This window comes from Nyctereutes procyonoides, unplaced genomic scaffold (assembly GCF_905146905.1).
Source record: "Nyctereutes procyonoides isolate TBG_1078 unplaced genomic scaffold, NYPRO_anot_genome, whole genome shotgun sequence".
Taxonomy (NCBI): Eukaryota; Metazoa; Chordata; class Mammalia; order Carnivora; family Canidae; genus Nyctereutes; species Nyctereutes procyonoides.
Genome location: NW_026575040.1, coordinates 2150539 through 2170808, shown reverse-complemented (window position 1 = coordinate 2170808; position 20270 = coordinate 2150539). Strand labels below are relative to the sequence as shown.

The 20270-nt window shown below is 47.6% G+C and overlaps 1 protein-coding gene across 6 annotated transcripts in view; it reads right to left on the bottom strand.

The window, feature by feature from the left end:
• SIN3A (SIN3 transcription regulator family member A) overlaps positions 1-20270 on the bottom strand; it is a 73592-nt gene that overhangs the window by 52824 nt on the left and 498 nt on the right. The window contains exons 1-3 of one of the 6 annotated variants that reach the window (XM_055319902.1): positions 16640-16833; positions 11430-11608; positions 52-273 (exon numbers count right to left, since the gene is read on the bottom strand). In XM_055319902.1, coding sequence (XP_055175877.1) covers positions 52-240 — 189 coding nt within the window. In that variant the 5' untranslated portion in view covers positions 241-273; positions 11430-11608; positions 16640-16833. Of the gene's footprint in view, positions 1-51; positions 274-11429; positions 11609-15363; positions 15482-16639; positions 16836-18446; positions 19077-20270 lie in introns of those variants that run through there. The other 5 variants (XM_055319903.1, XM_055319905.1, XM_055319906.1 and 2 more) reach the window with 5 other exon arrangements.

Genomic DNA, 20270 nt, shown 5'->3' with positions numbered 1-20270 from the left:
ATCACCAATGATCCTCCCTTACACCAAGTCCCTTGCTGGGCTCCAGCGTACCTGATAGCTGGGTGTCACAGAGTACTGAATTCCCGTAGCTGACTGCATGGTCTCAGACACTGCTTCATACACAGGAGGGGCAGGGGCAAGCACCCGGTGCTGGTGAGGAAAAGCCTCTGTGCTACCAGGGATCCGACGCTGCTGGGCCGCATACACCGGTGACTCCTGGTCATCCAAACGTCGCTTCATTCTGCGTTCATGCTCAGGGATGCACCACAAAACCTGCAGAAACCAAAAGCATCAACATGCAAACCAGTCCACACTGCAATGTGATGTGTACAATTTAGGACCAGTTGCGTGCATTTACTAGAAGCTCAACTCCCAGACCAAATATCTACTTCATCCTGAAGATGATCACTGGCTAGTTTAAGTGGATGCTTGTACACACAGCCCCCACAGTGGACAGCGTATCATAAATGAACGACTGAAGTTTAAATAAAAACATGGTCTGAATTAACTTGGGACTACAGGATTGAAAAATAACCTCCAATTTAAAAACAAGAAAATATGGGACGTCCGTGTGGTTCAGTGGCTAAGCGTCTGCCTTTGGCTCAGGGCGTGACCCTGGGGTCCCGGGATCGAGTCCCACATCGGGCTCCCTGCATGGAGCCTGCTTCTCCCTCTGCCTGTGTCTCTGCCTCTCCCTCTCTCTGTGTGTGTCTCTCATGAATAAATAAATCTTTAAAACAAATTTTTTTAATAAAAAAAATTTTTTTAAGTAAAAAGAAAATTTTTACACCTTTCTTTTTTCTTATTCTCTAGTTTTCTCTTCAAATGCCATCATTCCTAACATTCATTACATATTCGCATGCTTACAAAAACAGTCAAGGCTTCTTCCTAACTCCTCTCAAAACCTAGTACTATCATTGTGGTCTAATTTTTAAAATATCAATTGTTTCTTTTTTTAAAATATGTTTTTAAAGATTTTAAGTTATTTATTCATGAGAGACACACAGAGAGAGAGGGAGAGAGAGGCAGAGACGCAGGCAGAGGGAGACGCAGGCTCCACGCAGGGAGCCCAACACGGGCTGTGGGACTCGACCCCGGGACCCCAGGATCACGCCTTGGGCCGAAGGCAGGCGTTAAACCGCTGAGCCACCCAGGGATCCCAGGGATCCCATATCAATTGTTTCAACAATTAAATGGTATCATGAAAGAGTAATAGGCTAGGAGTAAGAGGACAATGGTTCTAGACTTGCCAACAACTTCCTCATTCTTTGTGAGTTTGTTTCTCCAACTATAAAATGAGAAGGTTGGAAAAGATCATTTTTAGGATACTTTTGACTCTTAATATTCCTTAACACTAAGGAGACTGGGACGCCTGGGTAGCTCAGTGATTGGGCGTCCGTCTGCTGCTCAGGGCGGAATTCCAGGATCTGGGATCGAGTCCCACATCGGGCTCCCTGCATGGAGCCTGCTTCTCCCTCTGCCTGTGTCTCTGCCTTTCTCTCTGTGTCTCTCATGAATAAATAAATAAATAAATCTTTAAAAAAAAAAAAAAAACCACTAAGGAGATTCCAGAATCCCTTATTAATAATATTCCTCTATGAAGGAACATTTTCTTTCCTGCAGGATGCAAAAAGTCTAGTAATATTCTGGCTAGGAATCCAGTCTGGTCTCTTTAGGGCTTTTCCAACATCTAAAGCTCCTTCAAGGCAGGGTCTCTTTCCACTTTGTCTGCATTCCGCACAGTGTTAACATATCACACACACTCAAATACTGACCATGCAGAAGGGAAAGAACAAGAGTAATGGTTAATATAATAATAGTTAGCATATAATAAATTGCAAGCACCATTCTACACAATTTATAAATATTATTATAATCCCCACAACAAACCTATAAGGTGGTGTTATTCTCTATTTTGAAGAAACTGAAATACGAGGATAAAGTAAACTGCCCAAGGCTGCACAGCTAATAGGCAAAGCTGGAATATCGATCCACCAAATCTGCCTCCAGAGCCCGAATTCTTAACCACCTCAGTACCTCCGACCTCTCACAGAAGGGAGAAGAAACCTTTACTTTTACTTAAGACACACATGCAACGAGCAACTCAGCTATCTTTAACCTCTCCCACACTTAGCTCATTCATCCTTTCAGTCTCAACCCAACAAAGTGGGAAGGCTTGGGCAGCATTCACTCTTTCAATTAGCAAATATTCAGAGAGTAGATATGAAGGTGGTGTCCTACGAAAACTACTTGGGGAGACTGTATATAGCCTCACTAGTAATCAGAGAAATATAAAGTAAAATGATATCCCCAAAGCAACAGGCAAAAATTAAGAGAGAATGATGATACGGAGTGTGGCTTGAGGGTATAAGAAAATACTACTGAAAAGAAGTTTTAATTGGTATAGACCATGTGGTTGGCAATTTGTAGCATCCATTAAATTTTTAAATTTAAAATGGGCATACCCTTTCATCTAGAAATTCCACTTCTAGGTGTCTATCCTTTATATCTGCCAAGTATATTTACTGCAGCAAAGTATGAAAAATCTAAATGTCTATCAATAACTGAATGAAATTGATATATCCATATTGGGAAAACTATACAGCAATTAGAAAGATAGGGGTTCCCTATAAAGAAAACCCTGCAAAACATTCTATTAAGTGAAAAGAACAAGCTACAGAGTATATACAGTGTGATTTCAACACCCACACACTGTACTCTTAAGATTTGTGCATCTCGCTATAAATTTTGCACCAGAAGGAAAAAGCTATAAACAAATACTGAACTCTAGTTAAGGATACACATGCTCAAGGACTTCAGTGAAAGTGTACTAAAAATTTACTTTGAAATACATCGAGAAATTAGTTTGGATGGAACGGATAGACAAAGCAAGTACTATTAAAATGGTAATGTAGGGATCCCTGGGTGGCCAGAGGTTTAACACCAACCTCCGGCCCAAGGCCTGATCCTGGAGTCCCAGGATCAAGTCCCACGTTGGGCTCCCTGCATGGAGCCTGCTTCTCCTCCTGCCTGTGTCTCTGCCTCTCTCTCTCTCTCTCTCTCTGTGTGTGTGTCTCACACGAATAAATAAAATAAAATCTTTAAAAATAATACTACTAAAATAAAACGGTAATGTAAAATCTTGTATATATATATATATATATATGGGTGTTCACTATAAAATTCTATCAACTTTGCTGTATATTTGGAAATTGTTCTTAATAAAATGTTGGGAGAAAAGGCTAACAATACAAACCAGCTCATGTGTGGTACAAGTACTACAAATTTGGTAAAGAGAAAAAAAAAATTGGTAAAGAGTAGAAAATGTGTATACTGGAAAAAAACTCTACAGACAAAGTAAATGTCTGGTTACATCTTGAAAATTAGGAATGAATTAGGGCATGAGGGTTACACAGGATGAGATTAAAATATTACAGTAACTTTGGAATTGCAGGTGACAATGAGCCATTTATAGTCTTTGCCAATTCATTTATTCCACAAATAATTCCCAGGGATCTATACAAGCCAGACCCTGTGCTTTGTGCTGGGGGTCCAGCAATGAATAGGACAGATTTCCTGCCCTACAACAACCAAGTCTTCCAATCAAGACTGCTATAAATCAGTGTGCTCTTCCCAACAGACCAACAGGTGGGCACACCCAGAACACTATTTAGAGGGGAAACTGATACTCAAAAGAAATTAAGTGACCTGTTCAAAGTCACATGGCAAGGAGCTAGACTCTCTCCTTGGAATGCATGACCAATCTGGAGTAGAAATACTGGACAGACAATAGTATCCTGCTTGCAGAGAGGTACAGTGAAATTCCAAACTATAAAGTATTCGAGTGCCAAATAATGGATCTACAAGAATCAGACACAAAGCTACTTTCAAGCCCTGCTTTCAGCTGACATGATTTTCATCTGCCACTATGGTCTCCGACTGCTTCAGATTTGGAGTTTACACTGTTATCAGAACTCTAGTCTATGAAGACAGAATTTAAACAAGAAAAAAAGCACTTTGAGGGGCAGAAACTAGTGAAGAAAGACTAATGTGAACAAACAATGGCAGCAGAACACTAAAAAGTCATCTGGCCATGTGTTAGAATAAAAAGTGGGAATAGCTCCAAATCATCATGCAAAGAAATCGTAATTCCCAAATAAAGCAAGCAGAGCAGGATAATTCGGATATTGTAGGACAGTCTTCTGGAATAGGGCAAACAGCTGGCAAGCCAACGTGTCACACTTAGACAAATCTTAGAAGGGCAGAGGTAAAAGCTAACCTTTTCACAATGATAAATATAAAAACCGATTTTCTAGTTCTACAACCTAAAATGTCTTTCATCACAGTAAAAAGTTGGCCTCCTAGAAATCTAGACAGTTCTCCATGATTATTAAAATCCAAATGGTGGGATACCCGAGTGGCAAAGTGGTTAAGCATCTGCCTTCATCTCAGGGTGTGATCCTGGGGTCCCAGGATCGAGTCCCACGTCGGGCTCCCTGCATGGAGCCTGCTTCTCTCTCTGCCTGTCTCTCTCTCTCTCTGTCTCTCATGAATAAATAAAATATTTTTAAAAAGAAAAAAATCCAAATGGAAAACCCAACTTTAAAGAATCTTATGTTTTCATTTAAATTAAATTTCACAAATTAGGGGTGTCTGGTGGCTCAGTCAGTTAAACATTCTGCCTTCGGCTCAGGTCATGATCCCAGGGTCCTGGGACCTAGCCTCACATTGGGCTCCCTACTCAGCGGGGAGCCTGCTCCTCCCTCTGCTCGCGGCTCCCCCTGCTCCTCTGTGTGCTCTCTGACAAATAAAATCTTTTAAAAATAAATAAATAAAATCTTAAACAAAACAAAATTAACAACCCATTCTTCTTAAAACACAAGACCTAATACCCATGCCTCCCTGAATCAGCTTTATATTCTTCTAATGACGTAGGCCTCAATCACAAGAGTTTGCCCCCCCAGGCACATCTGTCAATGTCAGAAGCCATTTTTGGGTTGTCAGTTAGGGGACAGGAGTGCTACTGGCATCTCACGAATTCCCAAACATCCTACAATGCACAGGATAATCCCCACAACAAAGAATTATTTGGCCAAAATATAATAATGCCAGGTTGAGAAGCCTCTATCTAATATAATGCTACCCCATTTGGCACATAACCTTTTGTGAGCTTTGGTGGGATTACACTATACTGTGGTATGACAACAATTTTTATCAAGGCTGCTCAGAACAGTCATCTTGGTTGACCAAAACACATCACTACTTTCTTTATAACACATGATTTACCTTGAACCTTCAGTGTATCAGAAAAATGTTATCATTTACCATGTTGGTGAAAAACTTTACTAGAAACTTTAGTAAGAATTTAAATAGCAGGGGTGCCTAGGGGCACCCAGGTGGCTCAGTCCGTTAGGAACTAGACTCTGGATTTCAATTTACGTCATGATGTCTAGGTGGTGGGATCAAGCCTTGAGTTGGGCTCTGCACTCAAGAGAGTCTGCTTGGATTTCTCGCTTTCCGCCTCTCCCCCCTCACTCCCAAGTGCCCACAGATGCGCACTCTCTCTAAAGTAAGGGAATAAATCCTTAAAAAAAAAAAAAAAAAAAGGCAGGGACACCTGGGTGGCTCATTTGGTTAAACACTGACACATTTCAGTGGGGGTTATGATCTTAGGGTTGTGGAATTGAGCCCCTGGCTCCTCACTGGACTCCACATTCAGCATGGAGTCTGCTTGAGATGATCTCCCTGTTTTTCCCACTTCTCTAAAATAAAAACAAAATTTTTAAAAAAAGTTGCAAATCCAAATTTTTATTCTCTATTTTCCTGGGGTTTTTTTCCCTGGTTTTGAAGATATAAATACCCAAAACAGGCAATATCCTTTAAAACGCAACTGACTCGTCACCAACTATCACCCATGAAGTTGGAACACAGCCACTCTGTATATTTTGATTTCAGATACATCTCTAGTAAAGTTCTAGCTTATCATCACTCTGGAACTTTTTTTTCATCACCAAACACAATACTTTGAAAACTTAATTTTATTGGAGAGAACAATCATTGTCTTTGTTCCATAACTGTAGGCATTCTCAGTTTTAGGCTAATAAATGCCAATTAGAATGACCAATCCAATGTTGTTTTTTTCATTTCTGTATCTTGTTTCCTTCCAATCACCTCTGTACACCCGCCTTTACCAAGTGTCCACTCACAAGTCAGTTTTGGTGCATAAACATCCTGAAAGATTAAAGAATACAATTGTACACCCTTTTAGCAGATTAAAATGGTTCTGATTCATGTTGAAATATTTCATTCTGAAGTCCTTCTTGCTGAAATGGCTACCTGGATGAGGACATCATTTTTTCTTACCCGTCCCTCAAAAATACATGGTGCACACATAAATTCTTCATTCTGAGAAAATCCATCATATCGTCATCTAAAGACTATATAGTCAGGACGCCCGGGTGGCTCAGTGGTTGAGCACCCGCCTTCAAACCAGGGTGTGTTCCTGGAGTCCTGGGATCGAGTCCCGCATGGGGCTCCCTGCAAGGAGCCTGCTTCTCCCTCTGCCTATGTCTCTGCCTCTCTCTCTCTTTTGGGTCTCCCATGAATAAATAAATAAAAGCTTTTAATAAATACATACATACATACATACATACATACTACACAGTCTGCAAACTGGCTCATAGTCAGTTTTACCATCATCACCCCAGTCTAGTCTGCTGCTGTCTGCTGAACTGTTTGTCTATTAGCTCCTCTAGTAGTCTGTCTAGTAGCTCCTCTAGTGGGTCCATTAGTTTTCTTCTCTTTGCCATTACAGGAGGCAAAAAAATTAAGGATTACCAAATATGTTTCCTGAAACCTTAAAAAAGTTGTAAAAATAGTATAAAATATGGTCATATTCCCCAGATGCTAATGTCTTACAGAATGTTTAAGATGGTATCTCCCAACTTCTTGTACACTTTCTTGAAAGATGCTATAATGCTTCAGGCAAAGCAGTAAGAAAACTGAAGTGTAATAGTGATGATTTATTTTACCATTGAATTCTCCTTCTGGGCAATGCCATCATTCTTCCCTATTTTTACTATTTTAGTCTTTTTTAATATAATAGGGAATAACTGATGAGCAGTAATGAAATAATTCCTAGGATGATGAAATACCAGAATGTTTCAAGCTACAAGAAAACTACGAATATTAAGATCCCATAATATAGTTTACATGTATAACCCTAATAGCTAAATGAGTTTTTTTTTTAAATTTTATTTATTTATTCATGAGAGACAGAGAGAAGCAGAGACACAGGCAGAGGGAGAAGCAGGCTCCATGCAGGGAGCTTGATGTGGGACTCGATCCCGGATCTCCAGGATCAGGCCCTGGGCAGAAGGTGGCGCTAAACCGCTGAGCCACCCAAGCTGCCCGCTAAATGAGTTTATACTATTAAAAAGTAAGTAAAGGGATCCCTGGATGGCGCAGCGGTTTGGCGCCTGCCTTTGGCCCAGGGCGCGATCCTGGATACTCGGGATCGAATCCCACGTCGGGCTCCCGGTGCATGGAGCCTGCTTCTCCCTCTGCCTGTGTCTCTGCCTCTCTCTCTCTGTGTGACTATCATAAATAAATAAAAATTAAAAAAAAATAAAAAATAAAAAGTAAGTAAATAATCTCTGTTTCTTCTTCTTTTTTTTTTTAAGAGAGAGAACAGCAGCACCAGAGAGTTGGGGGGGGGGCGTGTGTAGAGGAGGAGGACAAGAGAGAGAATCTTAAGCAGGCTCCATGCTCAGTGTGGAGCCTGGAGAGGGGGCTTCATCCCATAACCCTGAGATCATGACCTGAGCTGAAATCAAGAGTCAGATGCTTAACTGAGCCACCCAGGTACCCCCGTCTCATTGTTCTTTCAAAGACTTACAATAAATAAAGGTCATGAATTAACTCTTTACAAGTAGTTAGTACAGCTCAAAAAGAAATTCAAAACTAAGAGTGGGTCCTAATGATACTGACTCTGTAAGCAGAAAATGAATAGCAAACTTTAGTTCAACTCAAAAGGTATTAAAAATTGTAACAATGTTAACTTTTAGACCTAGATCACTGTCCTACAGTTTTGTAAGACACATTTGGGAAATCCGGGTGAAGGTTATATGGCAATTCTTTGTATTATTTTTGCAACTTCTTTTGAAGTCTAAGATTATTTCAAAATGGAAAGTTAAAAAAATTTAAGTATTAATAATATAGGAATATGAAAGAAGAAAATCATCCTGTAACCCTGTTCTAAAAGATATGGACATTTAGTTTATATGACAAGGTTTCTATAAATTAACTGAAAACGGTATAAAACAACAGCCTGAGCATAAATAATAGAAGATAAGCTAGCTACAGCTATAAAGAAAGCATTGTAAAGAACAGAACTTCAGGGGCACCTGGGCAGCTCAGTCAGTTAAGCATTCAACTCTCAATTTTGGCTCAGATCATGACCATAAGATGGAGCCCCCTTCAGGCTATGTGCTGAATGTGGAACCTGCTTAAGATTCTGTCTCTGGCCCTCTCCCTCTGCCCTACCACCCCAACTGTCTTGCTCTCTCTCTCAAAAAAAAAAAAAAAAAAAAAAAATAGGACTTAAGACAGTTAAAGGGGGTAGGCAAAAAAAAAAAGGGGGGGGTAGGCAGATGAGTCACTTAACTTCATCCTACCTTTATTCTATTGGCTATATGTCTGCCCCCAACAGGTCTGGGTACACCTCTAACCAGCTTTGTATCCTCCACTGCGTAGCCAACGGTCTTGTCTATGGTAGAAATCAAATCATTCACTCATTCATGCATGCACCCTCTAATATTCACGAGGCATTGTTCTAGGAGCTAGGGATATAGCAGTAAACCAAACAAAAATCTCCACCTTCATGATGTTTACCTTTTAGTGGGAAAAAAAAGATAGTACACAAGGTATTCAGAACACTATACAGTGACAGCGCTAAGAAGAAAAAGAAGAGAAGGGTTTCTGAAGTTTTAGATATGAATATCCAAAGAATACCTCACTGATAAGGTAACTTTTGGGTAAAGGAAATAAAAAGCTAACCATGTTAGGGGAAGCATTATAGGCAGACAGAACAGAAAATGCAAAGACCCTGATGCATATATGTGCTTAATATCTTCCAAGAATAGCAAAAAAGGCTGTCTAGCTGGAGCAGAATGGAGGAAAGACAGACTGGTAGAAAATGAAGTCAGAGTGGTAACGAGGCTGAGGGTAGTAGGCAAAGGAGCACATAATGTTTGTTCTCAGATGTCATAAGGACCCAAGCTTGATAATCAGACTGAAATGGGAAGCCATTGGTGGGTTTTAAGCAGAAAAGCAACATGATCTGAGTTAAGCTTTAAGAGACTCACTTGGACTGCTGTGCTGAGAACATACTAAAGAATGGCAGTAACAAAGCAGAGGAACAGTTAAGGTAACTGAAATAATCCAAGCTAGAGATGTCGTTGAATTCACTGGTATAGCTGGGAGGAAGGTGGTGGTATTAAGTGGCCAAAATCTGGGTAATATTTTGAATATAGAGCAAATAGGATTTGCTGAAAATCAAATATGAAAAAAGACGGAAAAACAGAAGTCAAACACCTATTAAATATCCAAGAGGAAATATGAAGTGGGCCACTGGTTATTTGTCTACAGTACAGGGGAGAGGTCTCCAGCTAGAGAAATTTGGGAGTTATCAGCATTGTTTTATTTTAGAAAGGTGATATAGTACACAAGGTAACCATCCTTAATTAAGCACATTCACATTTCTGCACCAAGTGAGCCAGTCTCAACCAGGCTGATGGCCCTTAATTATTTTTTTTCTTAGTTTTTTTGAAAAAAAGATTTATTTATTTGGCAGAGAGAGTGAGCACAAGCAGAGGGAGCAGCAGAGGGAGAGAGAGAAGCAGGTTCCGTGGAGAGCAGAGACTTCAATGTGGGGCTCTATCCCAGGATCCTGGGATCATGACCTGAGACGAAGGCAGATGCTTCACGGACAGAGCCACCCAGGAGCCCCTGGTGGCCCTTAATTAGTTGTGGAAACCAACTTACCAAAAAACAAACAAAAATTCTTGTGCTTCAGAGCTGCAGACTAGGGACTATAGACCTGTATGTCCTTTAATATAAACAGCCCACAAATCAGCAAGGATATCATATCAGCAGGGCTGAGGAAGTGCCTGCATCCATGATGCTCTAAGTACAAATAACACAAACACACACAAGATGGAAAGGTGGTGGGCAGCCCGGGTGGCTCAGGGGTTTTGCGCCGCCTTCAGCCCAGGGCGTGATGCTGGAGACCCAGGATCAAGTCGCAGGTCGGGCTCCCTGCAGGGACCCTGCTTCTCCCTCTGCCTGTGTCTCTGCCTCTGTGTCTCTCATGAATAAATAAATAAAATCTTAAAAAAAAAAAAAAAAGATGGAAAGGTGGTGTGTGGTACAAAAGCAAAAGAATGGAGGAGCAAAGAAGAGAGATTTGCCTTCCAAACTGCTGTTAGTAAATGCCAAACTGTGAAGCCAACTGCCACTAAACAGACGTAGTAGCCTCTAGTTAAACTTTAAGATGCAATTTGAGTTCAGTTTGTATACTTTATATCACCTATTATGTGCCAATAGTATCCTACACACTGAGCCTATCACGGAAGTTAAGTCCTGGTCTAGATGGACTAAGTCATTGGCATAGCCCTCCGTGAGGAAAACCAGTAGCCCCACAAATGTACAGGGACAAAAACCTCTATATGTTTGGTTATACATGACAACAAATCTCACTAGGTAGGTCTTTAGAATAAAGAGACCCCAAAACAAAGTTACATAAATAAAGAAAGCCAAGGTTTTTCAGTGTCTTTAATGTTTTGTTTTGTTTTTTTGTCTTTAATGTGTTGTTAAAAGACAAGACAGGTAACTGTCTAAAGACAATGAGAATTTATATTTAGGGCCACCTGGGTGGCTCAGTCGGTTGCACATTCCGATTCGATTTCAGCTCAGGTCATGATCTCAGGGTCATGGGATTGATCCCCACAATACACTGCGCTAAGCACAGGGTCTGCTCAGCCCTCTCCCTCTGCTCCTACCCCCCTGCACTTTCTCTCTCAAATAAATAATAATCTTAAAAAAAAAAAAAGTGGCAGGGGGCACCTGGGTGGTTCAGTCAGTTAAATGCCCGACTCTTGATCCCAGCTCAGGTCTTGATCTCCAGTTCGTGAGTTAGGCACCACGCTGGAGGGAACCTACTTAAAAAAAAAAAAAGGGTGGCACAAAACAAAAATCTTTGAAATATTTGTAAAGAATATAATGCAATAAAGGCAGAATGACAGACTACCTTGCTGGGTATGTTACTGGATAAACGTAACCGCAACAAAAAAAACAAATATCCAGAATTATTTACTTAAGCTGTAACCACAAAAAGATAAAAATTCCAAGACATTACTTCTACTACTCACTTATTGAAGTAGAAATAGGAAGACATGTGAAGGAAAGGAAGTATTAGGAAACAATAGTTGGCCATATGAGTGTATCTTGAGCTTGACAGGGTAGCAGTAACATATGTGCCAAATCCATAATTTCTTCACTATGATTCTTAAACACCTTCCAAAGCAGTAGAAGCAATCAGGTCTGCAAACTGAAGAGAACAGGATTCACAAACTCTGTAAGAGACTACAATTCATGTGCGAATTTCAACATAATGCCACTCCTAACACCCCAAAGCACTCTCTTGGAGTACTTTGAGATGTCTAAGGTTATTCAATTAATAACTTGCTTCAACTGGATCTATGGTTTCAGGCTTCACCCTCCTCTTGTTCATTCAGTGTTCTCTCTACCTCCACCCCAAAGGTAGGCTCTCCCTCCTTTGAATTCCTTTCAGCTCTTTCTAGTTGACTCTCATGACACTCAACTTATACTGACGTGTAGAAAAATCATCATGTGTATATTTGCCTTTCCTTCAAAGAATGTAAACTTTTCCAGGACAAAGATTCTTCCTGTGTCAGCCCAGAGCTATTCAAGAAAGTGGTCAAGAAATGGGTGTTGACTCAATTCCCCTTTAGAATCTGAGTCCCAATCTTTTCCCTCAAAGCTGCTTTCAAAAGCAAACTGGTGGGTCCTCAAAAACTTAAACACAGAATTACCATTTGACCACCTCTGGGTATATACCCAAAAAAATTCAAAGCAGGTACTTGAAGCAGTATTTATATACTCATGTTCTTCGTGGCATTATTCACAATAGCTGAGAGGTGGAAACGACCCAAATGTCCACTGATACATGAATCAAGAAAAGGTGATATATAGGGACACTTGGGTGGCTCAGTGGTTGAACATCTGCCTTTGGCTCAGGTTGTGATCCCAGGATCCTGGGATCAAGTCCTGCATCAAGCTTTCTGTGGGGAGCCTGCTTCTCCCTCTGCCTATGTCTCTGCCCCTCTCTGTGTTTCTCATGAATAAATCAATCTTAAAAAAATAAAAAGGTGATATATATATACATATAATGGAATATTATTCACCATTAAAAAGGAAAGTAATTCTGACACATGCTACAACACGGATGAACCCTAAAGACGTTATTCTAAGTAAAATACACCAGACACAAAAGGACAAATACTGTATGATTCCACTTATATAAGATACCCAAAGTAGTCAAACTCACACAGAGATAAAGTAGAATGGTTGTTGCTAGGGGCTGGGTAGAGATTTAAAGGGGCTGTTGTTGGGGTGCCTGGGTGGCTCATTTGGTTAAACAACTGACTCTTGATTTAGGCTCAGGTCATGATCTCAGGGTCCTGAGATCCAGCTCCATGAAGGGCTCTGCAGCACTCAGTGGGGAGTATGCTTCTCTCTCTCTCCCTCTGCCCCGCCCCCCACCTCATGCATGCACTCACGCTCTAAAATAAATAAATACATCTTTAAAAATAAATAAAGGGGCTGTTGTTTAATAGGTACAGAGTTTCAATCTGGGAAGATGAAAAGTTCTGGAGATGGACAGGCATAATGGTTGTTCAACAAAGTGAGTGTATTTAATGCCACTGAATTTTTACCCTTAAAAATAGTTAAAACAGTAAATTTTGTCATATATATACACACATATATATTTGTAAACACAATTGGTTTTAACAGACACTGTTCCTTCACTGTTTACTACCCTCAGACTGGACACAAACGAGTAGTGTTAAGAGCAGGGACTCTGGAAGTGGATGCTAGCGTTCAGATCTGGCATGGCCACTTAACCACAGGTCTCTAACCTCTCTGTGTCACTGTCTCATCTTTAAAACACAGACTTTACAGTATCCATTAGACAGGGTTATCATGAATATTAAGTGGATTAATGTACAGTGCCCAACTCAGTGCCTGGAGCATAAGGGCTCAATAAAGTTCTTATTGGATGCCTAGGTGGGGCAGTCAGCGAAGCCTCCCACTCTCAGATTCAGCTCAGGTCAGTGATCTTGACCTGACCTGGCAGGGAGTCTGCTTGAGATTCTCTCTCCCTCTCCCTCTGCCCCTCCAGCTAGTGTGCCCTCCCTCGCTCTAGGATATATAAATACATCTTTACGAAGAAAATGACAGTTCTTATTATTCAAGTAGACAAGGGCATAGTTTTAAAAAGTATGTTACTGAGGCACCTGGGTGGCTCAGTCAGTTAAGTGGCTGGCGCCTGATGACGGCTCAGGTCCCGCTCTCAGGGTCCTGGGATGGAGCCCCTCACCCCACCCGTGCACTGGTTTTGACGCTCAGTAGGGAACTCAGCTTGAGGATTCTTTCTTTCTCTACCTCACGCCGCCTAACGTGCACGCACTCTTTCAAATAAATTTTTAAAACAAAATCATGTTAACTATCATTTTTAGGAGAATCTACAGAAAGTAAACTAGTAGTATTAGTACTAATTTAGTAGTAGTATTACTCACAAGAGAAAGCCCTTTTTTAAAATTTATTTATTCATGAGAGACACAGAGAGAGAGAGGCAGAGAGAGACACAGGCAGAGGGAGAAGCAGGCTCCATGCAGGGAGCCCGACCTGAGACTGGATCCTGGGTCTCCAGGATCACGCCCTGGGCTAAAGGGAGTGGCTCAATCACTGAGCCACCCAGGCCTCAGCCTTTTAAAGCACTTTACTAGATTACTGAATGCCATGGACATAATCTTGTAATCCCGACTAAAATTTGCAACCATTAACATATGCCTTGCAAAGATCTCCAGTTATCTTGTTTGTATTTAAAAGGTAAACAGGACTACACTTTGCCAAGAATCTTATCAAATTACCATATACATACCTTTTTCCTTAAGAAATAAAAAAATCTTATTCTTACGGTAAAACCTTCTTAATTACAAAATGCTACACTAACCGAAGTCTTCAACTCTGACAAAACTATAATATATATCACACTAATACTTAGGTAAAAAGCATTTACAAAAACTTTCCTAATACAGTGTAACCCAGTTCTTACTTGAATCCTTCAAGCATATGTGAGACTTCTGACCCTGGTGCACCAAGAGATAACATATTCTTTAAGGGCATGAATTAGGTCTTCCATGTTTCCCAGCAGACAGCATTGCAAATGGTGGGAACAACTATGTCTTGACCAAACCTTCCTCAGTTGTAGACTCTCCATATCTTCACTTTGTCACTTGACAGCATCAGAAAAAAACACCCAGGCTTCCTGTCTCCATGCTAATTCCAATACAGTCACCATTACTCAAATGAATAAGCTACCTCTGCCACTGCTACTTCCTTAACTGAGATGAGACTTACACTGCGCACATGAGTATAGAACAGGGCAGCAAGTTCTCAGTCCCAACTGAGCAAATCTACAATTTAATGGCAGAGAACTTGCTCAGATATTAGTCTATAAATATATTCCTTCTGTGTTTATTTTCTCATGAAAAGTATCAAAAACATGTAATTTCTCTTAAGAGAATGTATAAAGTCAGAGCAAAAATCTCATCTAAAATAGTTCATTAGGGCAGCCTGGGTGGCCCAGCGGTTTGGCGCCGCCTTCAGCCCAGGGCCTAATCCTGGAGACCCAGGATCGAATCCTGCATCTGGCTCCCTGCATGGAGCCTGCTTCTCCCTCTGCCTGTGTCTCTGCCTGTCTCTCTCTCTGTGTGCCTCTCATGAATAAATAAAAATCTTAAAAAAAAAAAAGATAAAGTATTTCATGAAATGTCCTAAGGCAACTCTCCAATACAGGTTGGAGGGCAATGCTAGGAAAGTCACATACACAAAACTACATCAGTCCCCGACCTCACCCTGTCCGTAACAAAACAGGGCCAAGGACATCATGTTTTATAGAATATAAATAGAAATGGTCTAGATGTTCTAACAGAATTACATAAAACCAGAAAAGAAGATTTCTCAAGAACACCTACAGTCCCGTAAATTGCAACTTACTTCTTCGGGGGGAAATTAAGCATACACAGAACCACCTGTACATTCAGAAATGCAAAAGCTGACGAAATCAAGAGTATTGCATCCAGTCCGAGGTCTTTTCGCGTCTTTTTTTTTTATAAGGATCCCCCTCTTTTATAAACCCATCGTTTTTTAAATCGTTAAAATGTAAATGCAACCGTTCCCTTTTCTAAAATCTCAGCCTAGTTAGAGACTTTTTTTTTTCCCCCCTGGCTAAACTGGGTTTGAAGTCCTAGGGCACCTAGCCGCGGCCAAGTCTAAGTACCCACCACCCCATTGGCTCCGGGGAAACCCCGCCCCGCGCAGCCACAGTAACGAACGTCGAGGGAACTCCAAGAAAGGTTGTCCCCGGCCACACGGCCGCCCCCGGTGACTCTCCGCCCCTCCCCCACCGTCCCCACTGCGGAAGCGTGGTCGCCGCGCCGGCAGCCGCCGGGCTGCAGCCGCCAGCGGGGGGCCCCGGGCACCGCGCCCCAGCGCCCGGCGCCCAGCACCCGGGGGCGGGGGCGGGGCCGGGGGCCGAGCCGCGCGCGCCGCGAGGAGCCGAGCCGAGACAACAGCCCCGGGCCCGGCGACAGGCGCGGCCAGGCCGCGGGAGTAAGTCCGACACCTCCGCAGCTCCGAGGCGGCGGGGGCCCCTCCCACCCCGCCGAGGCGCAGGGCGGGGCCGAGCAGGGCGCCGCGGCTCCCCGCCAGCCCGGACAGCGGGCTTTCCCGAGCCCCGCTCGCCAAGGAGGCGGAAACCGGGGGGAGGGGAGGACGGCCAGGGGGAGTGGCATCCCCGCTCCGCTCGGCCCCTCCGGCCAACCGGATCCGGGGAGGGCGGGGGGACGCCGGCCGCACGCCCCCTCCCCGCCGCGCCCCGAGGGCGCACGCGGGACCCCCCGCCCGCCCGGGCGAGGCCCCGCCCCCCGGGCGCGGGCGGGGAGGGGCAGCGGCTGCGAGCGGCCCCCGGCCGCCGGCCCCGCCCCTTTCTCCACCATCGCACGCGCGCGCCGGCCCCGCCCCTGAGCGGCGGCGCGAGAGCCCGCCCCCTCCGCGCGCACCGGAGCTGCGCTCTCCTCCCCCTCCCGCACCGAGCGCTGACCCGCTCCGCCCCCCGCCCCCCTCGCCCGGCCACACACCTCCCGCCCGCCTGCTCTACGGGAAGCCGCGGAGGTCAGCCCCCCCCGTACACACACCCTCGAGTGCGGCGCTCAGCGCTCCCCGCCGCCAGGCGCCCCGCCTCGCCCTCGCCCCCGGCCCGGCGTGCTCTCACCGCAAAGCTGCTCCGGCCGCTCCTCGCTCTGGCTCTCGCCGCGCGTCCCTCTCGGCGTGCGCCTCGGGCTCACCGGGGAGGCCCCGAGAACGGCGCGGGCACAGGCCCGCCGGGGCGGACTGGCAGCCTCCTCCCCGCCAGCCGAACGGTCACAGGCCCCGGGGCCCAGACTGGGAAGGAGGGAGGGAGGGAGGGAGGGAAACTCCGAGGGGGGAAGGGGAGGGGGGGAAAGATGGAGAAACCGTCTCCGCCGCCTCTACCGCCGCGGCCGCTTCTCTGTTACCCGGGAAATCCCGCCCACTCCCCCGACCCGCCCCGCGGAGGGAAGACTCAGCCTCGCCCCGCCACAGGCCGCCCCGCCCGTCCGTCAAGGCCCGGGCCAATCGCCGCGCCCCTTCTGCCGGCTGCCCGCCCCTTCCCCCTCGGCTGGGAGGGGCGGGGGAGCCGCTCACCTTCTCCACGCCCCTATTGGCGGGGAGCTTCCCTAACTCAACCCCGCCTATTGGAGCCGGGTCGCTGAAGCCCACCCCCACGCCTCCGCACTATTGGAGGAAGCAGGGGAGCTCCGCGCGTCCCATTGGCCGGCCCCGCACATCCCGCCCCGCGCGCCCGCAGCCACAGGCCCAACAAGTCGGCTCCCGCCCTCGCCGGGCAGCGCATTGGAAGGCTACCCGGGCTCCCTGGCTGCCCCAGGAAGGCAAGTAACCGATGTGGGGTAAGATGTCCGTAAGCGACGCAGGCCCCGCCCCCCGGCCACCCGATTGGACAGCGCGGCGCCGGTAGCGGCCCCCATAGGCCAGGACGCCCGTCGAGGAAGGAGCCGACCCCGCCCCGCGCGGGGAGGCTGAACCTTAGCAGTCCTTTTGTGGAATGTTTACACCAGAGACTGAAGTGCAGAGAGTTCCAGGGCCCGAAACAGGAGGGGGCGCGGAGCTCAGCAGCTGGGAGCCGGAGCCCTGAGACTTGAAAGGGAGAGGCGGCAGCAGCACTACCAACCGTGAAGGACCCCTTACAAAAAATAAATAAATAAATAAATAAATAAATAAATAAATAAATAAATAAATAAATAAATAAATAAATAAATAAAAAACAGACTTCATCCTATCCAGTTCTCTCTACAATTTACATTTCCGCACGCTGCCGCCTTGTAAACACAAATAACCAGAGCAACCGGATCCGTACGGCTGCTTTCAATGCGTACGGAATTAAGAGCTGGGGAGCCACAGTCGAAAAAGAGCCCCAGGGGTTGCCACCCCGAGCTAGGAGTGGCTGCACACTTCCAACGCCGACAAGCCCTAAACTTGACTATGCAGTCTTTCTAAAAGGGCGGAGATAACCGAAATGGAGGCAGGGCCCTAACAGCCACCGCCCTGGCAAGCCTCCGGAAGGCGGAGCGTGAGGTGTGAGGCGTCTGCGACCTCCGGGGTAGACCTGGAGGCTCGCTCCAACGGAAAGAGGAGAGCAGGCAGGCCTCGGCATAAATAAACCTTCACCCCACACTTCGTACAAAGGATAAAAATCCTGCAGTTGGTGACGAAAGGTAAGAATGGCTGTTCAGCTAGTCCTTCGGCCAACAAGTGTTCGTGGCAGCCCCTAGGCCTTCTCTGTGTAGGTTATAGTGCTTCAAACACACAGAGACAAAGTGCTTGCAGTGCCGAGGTTGCTTTTATTAAAGTCCCCAAATGGGGCGGAGAAAGGACGCTGGCCCTGCTTTGGGGGGCGCTCAAGGAGCGCCAGGAAAGGAGGGGGCGGGACCAGAGTTTTCCCGCTCTCCAGCAAAAAAGGCGACTCCCCCAAGCCAACCTACCAGTCCCCAAGTGGCAGGCGCTGGGGAACCTGCGCCCAGGTGCTATCTCGTCGTCCCTCTGCAGTCCCGCGGAGACGGCACGGCAACCAGCGCTGGCAACAGGTGGGCCTGACTGCAAGGATGGCTTCAAGCCGCAAGAGCAAGGCAGTGGGCCGTGGGCTCCATGAGTAGCGAACGGAGGAGAGCCAAGCCCTGCCCCAGGACGGAGCTCTGAAAGCGGACCCTTGAGTCAGCCTGCTCGAGGTTAGGACGAAGCGGCGCTCGTCCTTCCCTTCTCCCTGGACTGGGTGCCGCGCGACAATGCCCCTGGCCTTGAAGGGCCACTTGGAATCCGAGCAGGATGGGCCGCCCCCGACTTCTGGGAGCTGGGGGTGAGCCGCCCTGGACCACGCCTAAGGCACCCAGGCTATTCTTAGGTCGCTCAGGGTTTCAGATGAAGCCACCCAGCGACAGGCTGCCCGCGTCCGCGGCGTTCTCAAGCTTAAGTCTAGGGCGACCTCCGGGAAGCCAAGGGGCGCGGGGACGGCCAGGCCTCAGCGTCGGAAATTAAGTACTTGGCTCGGGAGGCCAGATCCCACCGTGTCCTCCCGACCCCCGCAGAGCCCCTGAAGCCGGGACCCCTGAAACCCACTGCTGCCTGCAACCCCTCCCTGCACCGCAAAGCTACCCCGTCTCCGGCTTTAGAGGCATCATTGTGTGCCTCCCCGGCTCTCCTCGCCCCCTTCCCGCCCCGCCCCTGCCGAGCACTCCAGACCCAGGACTTCCGGGCGGGAGGACAGTTCGAAGGAGCAAGGCGGGACTCCCACATGTGCGGAGCGAGCACACAGGCTGGAGGAGGGGGCGGGGAGCAGGGGTGGACTTCCCCTCCGCGCGCGCCCGGCCGGGGGGCGGGGCCTCCCGCCGCGCCAATCAGGGGCGGGGGCGGGACCTTGCGCCGCACGTCAGCCGCAGGGCTCCTCCCTCCGCCCTTCACGGAGAAAAAAAAAAAATCCTAGCAACTTAAACTCCAGCCCGGCCTCCGATAGGCGGAGCTCGCGAGCACGTCGCCCAGTGGCGGGCCGAGGAGGAGAGAGGGGAGCCTCGCGCAGCCAATGGAAGACAAGAGGAGGCGGGCCCTCCGGGGGAGCCCGCGGAGGGCGGGAGCGCGGGCAGGCCCCGCCCCCGGCTCCCCTCCGGGCGGGTTGCACAAGCGGCGGCTGGAGTACATAGTAAACAGGGTAGGCCCTGGAGTGGCGGCCGGGCCGGCGCGGCGCTCCGCGGGCCCGGGCCCGGCGCCTCCTCGGCCCGCGGCCCCCGCCCCGCGCCGGCGCCCCGCCCTCCAGCCCGCGGCCGCCATCCCGGCTGTCAGGCGCGCCCCCCGCGCCCCTCCCCGCCCGCTGATGCATTTCCTTTTCCCGATTCCGAGCGTGCAGACTGTTTTCCCAGTTCCCGACCTTCACCGCCCCAGTCGGGCCACCCCCTCGCGGGCGCGCTCGCACGCCGAGCCCCCGCCCCCGCCCCGTCGGCGGGCGAGCAGCGCAGCCGGGGGAGGGGACGGGGCAGGGGCAGGGGCCGCCGCCGCCGCCGCCGCCGCCGCGGCCTCGGGTGGGCGGGGAAGGAGGCATCCGCCGGGGCCGCCCCGGGTGCCCGCGGGGCTCCCACACCCCCGGGCTGAGGTCCGCGCGGGCTCGCGGCCTGGAGGGCTCCGGGGCGCCCGGGCCGGCGCGCCGGGCTCTTTCCGGTGCCGCCCCCGCCCCCGGCGCCCCTCCCGCGGGCCGGCGCTGCCCCCGCCCCCAGAGTCCATAACAACCGCGGCCCCGGAGCGCGCCCGCCGCCCCCTCCAAG